General features: G+C 38.5%; 1 protein-coding gene across 2 annotated transcripts; it reads left to right on the forward strand.

Moving 5' to 3' along the window:
* The first annotated feature begins 1779 nt into the window (after positions 1–1779).
* KRT222 (keratin 222) lies at positions 1780–9234 on the forward strand. Of its 2 annotated transcripts, none has more exons than XM_009503281.2 (6): positions 1780–1950; positions 3920–4048; positions 4817–5037; positions 5659–5735; positions 5918–6023; positions 7357–9234. In XM_009503281.2, exons 1-6 carry the CDS (start codon positions 1855–1857, stop codon positions 7568–7570), a joined length of 843 nt encoding a protein of 280 aa, XP_009501576.1. In that variant the 5' UTR covers positions 1780–1854; the 3' UTR covers positions 7571–9234. The 2 variants fall into 2 exon arrangements, with proteins under 2 accessions (XP_009501576.1, XP_064329564.1); XM_064473494.1 differs by having other exon boundaries at positions 1907–2032.
* Positions 9235–12253: the final 3019 nt, after the last annotated feature.

The raw sequence follows: 12253 nt of genomic DNA on the forward strand, positions 1-12253 counted from the left end.
AAGAAGGGAAAAGAAAGCATTAGTGCTAAGTAGTTTTTTAAAAGCTTTAAAAATTTTTATCAACTGGCAAGTGTTTAGCTCCTGGTAATACAAAGATTCATCCATAGATGCTTGTTGATGCATAAAGCTTGGTTTGTGGGACCAAAGCCAATATCCCTGCAGAACTCTAGACTGTATTTCAATCTTACACATTTCTGGATTATTTTCTCGATGCTAGTCAGCCCTGACTTTGCCTGATGTAAACAGAAGGCATTCTGAGTCCCAGGGAACTGAAAGCAAACTGTAAACAATCAGTATTGCAATGCAAAGAAAAAGGAAGAATTTAAATTACATTTCAAGTTCTTATTTGCTTAAATACATAGGCTCTTCCCATTAATGCTTATGCTGTCCTAAGGTATCATATTTTACACTTGTTTGATGGATTCCTAATGTTTTTATTACGTGACTGTTCTCATACCATCAATGAAAAATACTGTCAATGTTTTGGCTTTAGAACTACATAAAACTAGAATAATCAAGATACTTGTAGAAAGAGAGCGGACAACAAAACATTCTCATCTCAGTCCAGGTCAGCTGAAAACAGCCAGCTAAGAAAAATAAAATCAGAACAGAGGATCCTTTTACACGTGCCAGCAGACAGAGGCGAGAACAAGGAAGCCTTATGCACACAAGCAGACTTTTAAGTGGTATAATACTTTGACTTCTAAAAAGACTAGTATCTTGTAAAATTTTACTGCCTTTTTTTTCTCATTGTACTAATGTGTATTCTTATTTGGAGCCTAAAAATGAATTCTACTTAGTGAATTCTTATTTTTTTACTGAAATCTGAATATTTTACTAGAAGTCTGGTATTACACGTTACTGAAAAAACTTTGAAAAATAGGTAAGAGCGGTTCTTAGCAGACAAGATCACTGGGATCATACAGCAGCTACAGTGAGCCAGGAAATGAAGAACTATTTGCAGAACATACGGCACAGCAGACAACCTACACCTTCTACTTTCTCCCAGGTAGCTGTTAGGAAAGGTATAAGAATCTTAAATAACCTGCATATTCTGTGAACTGAACACAGTGACACAGGGCAGAGGTATCGTAAACACCTCCAGAGACAAACCAGACACTTCTGACACCAACCCCCCTACCACAAGGCGCACAAGCATTCTTTACCACTAGTAGTGCTTGTTCCTCTCCCTCTTTTTGTGTGCCTGCCCATAAAAACACCGAAATGTTGGTGAGAGGATGTTCAGGAGCCCAGCTCTTTTCCAAAATGGGGCAGTCCCCGACGCTAGGTCAGGTCAGCCACCTGAGGCTTCCCCTCACCGAGTCTTAAAAACATTCAGGGATGGAAATTCTGTAAGATCCCCAAACATGCCGCTCCAGTGCTGCACGGCTGCCCAGTGGGCACACTGCAGCAGCACTGCCACCAACATGGGTTGACTGCTGGAAGCTGCTCCCTTCCCTTCCCCTCTGCGACTGCACTCATGTGCTCCGCAGCTGCAGTTTTGTCCTTTGCTTTGCATCTCTTAACCTCACGTTTCTGAGGTTATAAAAAAACCCAGTTATAGCGTAACAAAAACATAAAGACATTGTATATATTCATTCCAGCACATAATTTGGAAATCATTGTTTGAGCCGCTGTGAAAATGACAGACCTTTGCTTTATTAAACGTGCTTGTAGAAACGATTGGACGCCTCTGACCTTCCAGCGCTTCCTCAGAAATGAAGCTCTGCAGCTTTAAAACCCGCCCGTAGCTTCTCCCTCTCGCCCCTCTCCCTGCAGGCAGCCGGGGCTCTGCAGCAGCCGGCTCACCCTATCAATAAGGCTCCGCTAGCCAAGGTGGAGGATGGGAGGAGAATGGAACTGTCCCAGCTCCTCAATGAGATCAGGGCAAAGTATGAAACGCTCATCACCCGAAATCAGATAAAGACCATCACCTCAGCAAGGACCCAGGTAATGACTTCATACAGACATACACCTTCCAGAGGAAGGAGACAATCCCTGTCTATACAATTCCTCCCTCAGCCTCTATGAGGTACAGTATTTCCTTTTCAATGCAGCATATTATTGGGGAAGGGATTTTGATTTTACTGCAGTAAGATGTGAACTAGAAGATACGGAAGTAGATTTTGCTTAGGGTATGAAATTCACATGGAGCGAATGCTGTGTAATTCATCTGGATGTTTTGCTGTACCTGCAACAGTGATAGCAATGCGATTTAAAAAATGATGACATGTGCTGTAACATGGTAGCCTCTAGCACTGTTTAGTTATCCCAGAGGAAAAGAGCATCTTGAAAATCTAAGGCAATGTAACAAATCCGTTTATAAACAGAAAGCTTTACTATTTTTAGCACCTATATTAAAGAAAACTGTACCTTTTCAAGAACTATTTTATATTGTTCACAGTAAAGCTATGTCTCTTCAGCAAATATAATTTGTTCTTTCATACAGATCGATTAAATGTTACCCACACACAATGCTACTGTTACAGATTTACATACAAAACATCTCTGCAACTCAACTGAACTTTGAAATAAAATGGCAAAACAATTTTTGGCCATCAAATGTCAAGAAATTCAGGGTGAAGATTAGGTATTATATCACCCTGTTGTACTTTGTCGGTATTGCAGAAATTCTGGAGGTTTTTTTTAACCACAGGCCAGACTACTGCTGCAGTCTGGCTGATCTGCACAGTAATCCAATGACACACGGCAGCCGTAAACTAGACAGTTAAGCCAAGTTTACTTTGTGTTTTGCACAAAGCAGCCAATGTGTATTGATGTCATCTTGTCACATAAATTCTGCAGCACCCAGGCAAAAAAGGGCAAGCAAAGAATATTGAGTGTTCACCTGCAGATTAGCCAAATCTAGATTTTTCACCAAAATGATGGCATGGTGTAATTATAATAGGCCAATGTGTTACAGGGCCAGGGGAACTTATTTTACGTGCTTCATCAGACCTGAATTAAAGAGCTTATTTCCTTAGAGTTGATGGCACCATAAGGACCTGCATAAAGCAGTGAAATATGCAAAAGAGCATGTAAGGTTTCAAGTGCTTATGGCATCTTCACCACTTGCAGTAAAACTCAGAATCAAAAAGAGAAAAATAACTGTCATAAGCCAAACAATCATCCTGGAAGTTAAATGCATGAACATATTATCTAAAGCAATGATGAGCCCAAATCTATAATGACCCCACACATGCTCAGGGTTGGCTTAAAAAAATACTTTCAGTGGGATTTAAAAAAAAAACCCTCAATCCCACATTTTCTTGCAAACACAATACAGTCCTTGCTTGACTATTTACTTTTTTTCTAAGAATAAGCTTCAGCTTTAAGGATGGCAAATTATCTCAAATAGTATTTTAGATCCAGAGTAAGCTTAGAACAGGCACTTCACTTCTGAATTGTCAATTTAATGTGGGTGACAGCATATACTCAGAGAACGTGCCAATTTTTTCCTTCCTGTGATAGGTAAATCTTAACTAACCTGTCCTTAGAGGACAAGGAAAAGCTGTAGATTTGGATAAAGATGCTATTTGTGTTTAAATTCATAATTTAAGTGAATGGAGGTACTTGCTCTCAAATGACAATCTGAAATCTAGTCAATGACTAGATCAGGGAAAAATTTCCATGAAGCCCATTTCCTGTAGAGGTGAAAAAGGTCTAAATACAAGGGGTTCATTTGTATGGCAACTCCTCTACAACAAATACGTTACAGATAAAGATGCGGCCAACCACTTCCCATTGAACACAGCAGGATAAGGGCTGCCTGTCTACACGGTACGTGAAATATTAATCATCGCTGTTAGCTTTAACAAATTTACGTGACTTGAAAAAATTCCAACTAGAGATCTTTATCTATTTTGTTTTCACTATTTGAATATTTTTTAATATTGTTATCTTTTTATACCCCTTGTAGCTAGAAGAAGCTACAATTAGAAGAATGGACAAAGACGCAGAAGCGTTAAAGGCAGCCAGAGCAGAACTCTGTGAAGCGAGGCGGCAGTGGCACCACATGCAGATCGAAATCGAGTCTCTCCACGCTGTGGTAAGCACCATAAAATGAAACTTGAAATCTCCTGGAAAAAATAATTTTTTTTTCTTGATGTAAGCTATTCCAAAATTCAGTTTATGTAACAATCACACGCACTATAGAGCAGACATACAGCAAACACAGGAATGCACAGCTTTGCAGTGGACTTTCAGCTCCTCACACAGAGCACTAACCAACATGCAAAAACCCCATCATTTGCTCACATGTCAGAGCGTCGCATCTTTTGATTCAGGATCCATTCAATATACACGTGTTCTCATGTTTTCACACCTGCCAAACATACATTTGCATGCTATTCCCTCAAGTTGCCGGTTGTTCTGCCTCACCAACTCACATCAGGTTTGTAACTTCTTTTGAATGTGCAGACCAAATCTATCAATTCCTTCATGAGAAAATATGTCAGCAATTTACTGAATGCAGTAACACAGATAGGCTACATGAGCACACAGACCACTCAGTTTTCACACAGTACTGAGCTGGGCATTGTTTTAACCATACAGGTAGAATCAGAGATCCGTAAAATCACTGGTAGTGGATTGCTGGTACCACAGAAGACTATGGGTTTTTATCCCATCTTAAATTATTACAGATTTTACAGGAAAATTTATCAGCAAAAGTATTATCTTGAAAGCTTTACTCCTGCTCCTAAAGAATATTCTTAGAAGAACTGATGTAAAAATACACAGATTGTTAACGAAAAGTATGTATAACATCTTTACACATATGCTTTCCAAATCTTAAAATATGAGTTAAATTTCACAGGAAAAGGGTTTGGAACGCTCGCTGCGTGCCACAGAGCAGCAGTACCACATGCAGCTACAAAATTTAGAAGCTGAGATCGAATGCTTAGAGAAAGAGCTACTGGAAGTAAGAAGAGGCATTGAGAAACAGCTTCAAGAGCATGAAATTCTCCTGAACACGAGGATGAAACTGGAGGAGGAGATAGCGACATATCGCAGTCTGCTTGAGCAAGAAGAGAACAGGTACTTCTTGTTTAGAGAAGAAGTGCTCATATTTATCTTCCATTTCAGAACTTCTCATTGAAATAATCATCAGAATTGTAAATACAGGAACCAACCATTAAAAAATTACAGTATAAAATCCTCAGAAATGGTTTCATTGTAACTTCACTGATTCCACACTCCCGGAGCGGCATATCTCCATGATGTTTGCCAGACTCTGAAATCTGCCAGAGGAATGTTGCCTCCCTCTGTCCTTTCTACAGAAACAGAGGGTTTCAGCCCAGGAACCTCACACATTTGCGTAGGAAGATTCCAAACAGGGGGGTCAGTTTCCCATTTAATGCTTCTAACTCTGCGCAAATACACGCAATTCAGTACTAGTAAAATTCAATAACTCTTCCTAGCACACAATAAACTTCCTAAAGACTGTCCAAAAATAATCATGAAATTGCACAGATATTTTTGGTAACTTTCTTCATTTCTATACTCAGAATGAGAAATCCTAACAAATAGTTACTACAGTCAAACAGAACTTCTCATGATTCTCATATTTTCAGATGTTTCATAGCTGTTCATAAGACAAGTTTTGGATTAAGGTAATTCAACATTATTAGATTACTCTAATAATTTTTACTTTTGCAGGTTTCGTTGCTCTATACCTGACCAGAAGGATGACAAAAAGCCTACCACTAGCAAGATTGCCTTTACGCTGCCTCCATGTGAGTTTTTAGCCACTTTCCCCTTAGGGGATAGCAGCCCTAGAGGAGGTTCCTGACTACTGACAAATTGCTGGATATTACAAAGGATCTCCTTCCAATGCAGCAGGAGGGAAAACACCTCTAGGTCCTGTGTCCGGACCTTACACCCCGCACACCTAGTATATCTGCGTTCTCTTTCACAGATGGTGTAAAGAAGCACGAAAGTGAGAAGGTGGAACTGATGACAAAACAAGCAATCCTAGATGGAAATATTACGAAGGAAAGCGCTGAAGCTCATGGCACTGTACAGTAAGATAAACATGAATTTAACAAAATAACAATTGGGAGTAAATGGTGGGCATTGCACTTCAGTAGCTTTAAGTTTTCCTTTCTTTAGTATGTTATATCCTGCCCATAGAACCAAGAAGCTCCAGAATAACAGTGACAGTTCTTGAAGGTATATCGAATGGCATGCTTTAACAATACATGAAATTTTAAAGCTCTTTTTATTAGCATCTACTTCATAAGCTAACAATATCACGATGATGCTTCTGATTTGTAATTGCTATTTCTGTTAAGAATGAAACTATGAATAATTAATCTACTTAAGGTTGAAAGCAAAAGAGCTCATACCATGTTTGTGAAGTCCCTCTGGGGCATATTCATGCACATAAATGCAGCCTTGGCTGCTCTAACTTGCTATTTGGAAACTCCTACATTTCACCAATTACCGAAGAGGGAATGAAAAGCTTGGCTCCTAAACAGGCCTGTGAAAGTCTGTTAGTATGTATTTTTCACCTTGAATTATTTTAATAGTATTGAATTGCCTCATTTTGTAGACTAGCACTGAACGTTACATTCAAAACAAACCGTAGTGTGCCATGTCGCTAATACTGAACTGTAATCAGCTGTTGAAAACATGGCAATTCAGATTAAAAACTAATGCCGTCATACGGTCCACCAGAGACACTCCACACCTGAAGCTTATTTGCACACATGAGCTTTGCTCACCTTGCACAGTCAGTCCGATTCGCACGGGGCTGCTCGGCTGGGCGCTGCTCACTCTACCCAAGTACGGACCCCCGCGTCGGACTTTCAGATCTGGATCCTGGCACATACTTAAGAGGATTAAATCAAGAGGACTCAGGTGCCTAAATATCACTGAATCAGCTGGGGTTTCAATTCTCCGTATTTTACCTCTGCCCTTCTTTTTTCATTTAATCTTGATCTACATTCTGAGGTTTGGATCCCAACTCAGCTTTTCTCCTCCTTATTTCGAAGGCTTTCAGATGCAGGAATTCTGTCCTGCCCACTACAGCACGGAGGTTTCTTGCAAAGTTTTGGAGCTTGGATTCCAAGCTTTCTCCTTGGAAACAAACTGCCTGATGTGTTTGCAGCAGTGGCTGTGAATCCATGTCTACTTCAAAGTACAAAACCAAGAATATAACAAACCCTCACCCTTTATTTAGCTATTCTGGAGAATGAACCTGTGAAAAAAAGGACAAATTCTAGTGTCCCAGTGCCCATCTAAATAACTTGATGCTTTATTATGCACTTTCTCTCTACATTTTAAAAGCAGTCCTAAAGATAGATAATTCACATTGCCTTAAGGATCATAAATACACTTGCTTTATTTTTTCAGGACAGAAAAAGTGGATGAAGTCATTAAAGAATGGGAAGGATCTTTCTTTAAGGACAACCCTCGCTTAAGGAAAAAATCGGTTTCACTGCGCTTTGATCTCCACCTAGCAGCAACGGACGAAGGATGTTTACATACTAAGAAGAAAACTCTTCCCGACATTGAAGTCAGGCTGGTAATGAGGAGATCTTGCAGCATTCCTTCAATCAAACCTTAACCTACAGCAAATTCACCCCAAGTTCATCTCCAAGTGGCTCTGGAAATAAACTGCAGATGGACATACAGGGCCTCCCGTCTTGCTACAACTACAAAACCTTACCAAGTACTTTGATGAATACAATAAGAACATACAAGTCTTTTAAAAGAAAGGGAGAGGAGCGAGGGAGATAAGATTCCAAGAAACCTAACTTCTCCTAGTTTTATACTCTGGGTGCAGCCCTTTAATTTTCTCATTGTTGTTGTTGTTTTGTAGAATTTCACCAAATATTATAAAAATTAAACTGTAACTTTATACTTTGACATATTCTGCCTTTGTAAAAGAGAAATTGTCTTCTCTTTCTGGAAGTGAGAGCTGCATATTTCATTCTCTTAATTATTCAATATTGCATACACATAATGACTGATGAATCCTTGTAATAATTTATATCACGATTATCATACTTCTTGAAATATATTTTAAAGTTACACTTTCTAACAGCAAAAATTACATACAAAGATGCTCTTAAAATACATAAACTATTAACGAATAATTTTTTTTAAAGTGGCTGGTGTTTTTAAATTATTTTTTTTAGGCAACGACTGAGCAAAAATGTCTTTCCCTTATATAAATACACAAACATTTTTTAAAGTATTGTTAGGAACCAAAAATATTTTAGCCATATTGTTCCACTGATTTTGAAGCAGTAATTTCCACTGAAAATCAATCATTCTCTTATTTGTCCACACATACCTGTACTACAACTTTCCTAGCCTTAGCAAGTGAAATTATACCCTTTAATTGTTCAAATTTAAGGAGTCAATCCACCATTTTAATGCAGGTATTTAATTAATTTTGTGTATTATAACAATGAAAATTAAAATATTATCAACCAACTCCTCTTCTGGCAAATCCTATAGGTAAGCTTTGCTCTTGATCTAGTATGCCTAACAAGTCACCATTATGCCAGGGTGCAACTATTATAGCTTTGTACTAAATGGACAAAATAAGGGCTACATATTCAAGGTAAAATTCTACCACACCCATAAGCATCCCGCACTGCTACTCAAAGTAGCTACAGGCAAATACAAAGTGCAGGAGGTGATCTTGATTCTGTACACAGAAAAAACAGAAATGCAAACTCAGACATACTCCTTTATAACGTTATGAGACAAATTTCAAACAAAAATTCAAACAAAATTGTTGTATTAAGATGAGAACGATTGTTTATGAGGATTTTTAAGAGGCGTGGATGTCACAAACTCCCACCGAAACCCCTGGGTTTGCAGGGGCTCGGAACCTAGAAAAACCACGTACCTTATTTGCTGGATTCACAGCAGCATGCGAAGGATTAATTTAAGTGTCAGTATTTGCCTTATTACTTACAGCATGTGTTACAAAAACCGATACTACAAATTCTTTCCGCGTTAAGTTCTGCTTCTTTTGTTAATGGTAAGAACGATGCATTTATATTGCCCACAGTTCTGTATCTGCTGTATGAAGCTGGCTCATTATCATTAACCTTAATACTGATCTGGTGTTGTTAATACTTGAGTATTTGGCATCCTGAATGTATTAGCCTGCTCTAGCATTTTCACTATGCAGCTTTTTTTTGTGCTTATACTCTGTACATTTTACAATACTTGAATTTAAACTAAGTTTTAATTGCTTTAAGGCACTTTAAACAGGGATACGAATTTACCAAAGTAAATTACAGTACTACAATAAAAAACGTATTAAAATTGAGTTTGCCCATGCATATTTTGTGAGTTTTAATGTGTATACCTTAAAAGGAAAGACATTACACAGAAATACAAAATAAAAGAGGTAGATAAGAAAATCTGTAGCACTCCAAGCAAGTGTTTTCCAAGCTCTCCTCTACAATTAGAAAGACACGAATTCCCTAAGAATCTTTATCGTAACATGTGAGTGTCCTCCTGCTACAAAAATTACCCTTTTTCTGGTAAATCTGTTAGCCCTGACCAGAGCTGAAGTCCTTTGTTCCAAGTAGCACACAAGAAAGAACAGAAGACACCATTTGGCTTACAAAGGTTACAATCTGAAAGAAAGCTGACAGGCAAGGATACCTAACAAGCAAATACGTAACAGAAAGTTAGCTTAACACATATACCTTTAAAACTGCTCAGGCAGACTTCCTCATGCAGGAAGAGCCTGCACAAGCATACAAAAATCACTATACAAATACACGGGAGGTAGTGCCATCTCTACAGTAAACAATAGGGGAATGATCTTACACATTTTTTTCCTTTAACCAGGGGGTGTTTGGCTTATTTGCTGACCTACAGTACTTCTTGGGGTATTATCTTCTCTAGTGTAACTCTAGATTTTTTTTCCTTCATGACAGAAACCTCGCCCAGCACAGAACAGGTACCCGACTTCACCTTGCAATATAACCTCCAAATTACTTTAGAAGAGAAAAATTACTGTGTATCTATAATAAACATCATCTGGGATACTAAGTAACTAGCAAATAATGTTGACATTATTCATATGTCTTTTCATCTGTATAATGGCCTGACCTCACGGTTCCTGAAGCCATCTCCCTGACCCCAACAACAGCACATGCTCATCCTGCGCTGTCCTGTCATGAGAAATTTGTTCCACCCACAGCAGTTGCCATTGTTTAACACCAGACTGAACTGCTCACAACACGTACAGCTTGTCTGAAGTTTGAAAAACTGGCATAAACCCAGTTATAGGGTTTTACCGTCATGAAACCTGATGCTGTACAGAAAAATGTTTGCAGTTTAAGAGCTGTTTTTGTTAACACACGACATTCTGCCAGCAGACCACTCTTACCTGTCCAAAGCTATTTTCTTCCTGGGAGACTTCCTGACACTGACTTCAGTAGCTGCATTAAGAACTGCTGCTACTCTAGACCTGGCTCAAGTGTGCATCCTGGCTTTAACTATGTTTTCTCCCCTGGCAGTACATATATATATATTTTGCATTACTCAGAAATTCCATCTCTCCAAATGTAAAGCACTTACTCTTTCGTTCATAAACTACTCAAAACTCGAACTCTCCTAGTGTCAGTGTGAACTCCACATGGAGATAGGAAAATAGGAAAAAGAAGCATTTACAGTAACATCTCACCTTGATTTTAGGTCACTTTAAAGCTGAATTAAAAAATGTAACACTTAAGCCCTATAAAATGGCAAAGAACTCTTCACTTCTGTGCTGCTAATTAAATTCAGACCAGCTGAGCGACTGCCACCAAATACCTGCAAATGTCTGCCATAAAATGGAGTTTCGTTGTCTCAACCTACTTTCCAGTGAATATATGTCCTCATTACAAAGCTTATGAAACTGTTGCTAATTAAAACAGTTGAGTAAGAGCCAACTATTCAGAGCCCCCGGTTAGTACGATGCAGTATAAACAATCCTATTAAATCAGTAAAACTACTTATGTCATACAGTCTATTAAAAAGTGTACATGGGCAAAACCTTTCACTACACAGAAATTGGGCAAATAGCAAAGGGAAAAAACCCACCCATAAAACGAAATAAGGGATACATGGCTGGCTTTGAAAACACATATAATGGCTCAGAAGTATTAGCATGGAAAGTGACTATCAGTAAATGTACTTGAACACCATAATAAATATTTCAATAAGCTGCTCAGATTTAGAATTTATTTTAATGTTATCAACATTACTTGCATTTTAATGCTATCAACAAACCCATGTTTATTAATAAACTAGAGATGAATGCATGAAGCAGTCAAAACCAGGGGGGAAACCAGGTTATTTTTCACCTCTTAACAGGTATTTTCTCACCTTTTCTTTACAAATGTTCTGCCCAGGTGAAACCGTAGACAAGAGAGAGGCCCGTTCGGCTGGCTGACTGAGGAATATTTTCAATTCTTACATTCTTTTAATTATCAAATCAAAGTAACATTATTTTGCTGTGTGTCAACAAATTTCCATTGTAGCCACTGGCAGCTCACGGTGGCCGGATGAGGGCAGAGTTCTTGTCTCTTTTACTTGTTCATAAAAATGTGTGTATTTAAGAACAAAAGTAAACTGAGCTACACAAACTGTCGGCACCAAGGAAAATTCGGTCTACCTTGCAGCAACCCGGTATCATATTCAGTTAGTTTTTCTTCTTTTCCCCTTCTACCATCCTTTTGTGTTAGGTAGGTACCATCTACTTTTTTCCGTTCAAAAAAAAATCAAAGATATTTCCATTATCTTGTCATTAACATTCACTGTTTAGCTTTCCTTCAGCTGCCACATCCACCAGATCCACCAAAATCTTCTTTTATGGATGTCTAGAAATTCATCGTATTAGCCATATGACAGCAATTCAATGCCAAACTTTACATTTTCATTTTTAATTCAGTCACTTCAACAACTTTCACTGTATAAAAGACCTCCACACTGAATGCTGAGGTCTGAAATTCTTCCTCATACTCAGAGCCACATGGCACACCATGGCTTGTATTTGCAAGCTTTTTACGTCCACGTGCGACACCTTCATGTATTTCTGCAAGAAACCATTCTAGACAATTCCACTGCTCTCAGTTTACTTTGTTAAGTCATAATCTTCTGTGACAGAGTGTGCGAGTTGGTCAGTCTGATTTAGTTCCAATTACAACCCACACAGATTTATAACCTAGGGTCTTTCCTGTAACCCATGACCAGCCTTCCTTCACGCCACTCCGCAGGCTGACCTGCTTCT

Source organism: Phalacrocorax carbo, chromosome 25, assembly GCF_963921805.1.
Source record: "Phalacrocorax carbo chromosome 25, bPhaCar2.1, whole genome shotgun sequence".
In the NCBI taxonomy this organism is placed as follows: Eukaryota; Metazoa; Chordata; class Aves; order Suliformes; family Phalacrocoracidae; genus Phalacrocorax; species Phalacrocorax carbo.

Excerpts from the sequence above, each read along its gene's own strand:
- KRT222 (XM_009503281.2), top strand. The coding sequence starts at position 1,855 with ATGGAACTGTCCCAGCTCCTCAATGAGATCAGGGCAAAGTATGAAACG. Across the intron at positions 4,049-4,816 it reads TCGAGTCTCTCCACGCTGTG|GAAAAGGGTTTGGAACGCTC; the intron begins GTAAGCACCATA and ends TAAATTTCACAG. Across the intron at positions 5,736-5,917 it reads TGCCTTTACGCTGCCTCCAT|ATGGTGTAAAGAAGCACGAA; the intron begins GTGAGTTTTTAG and ends TCTCTTTCACAG.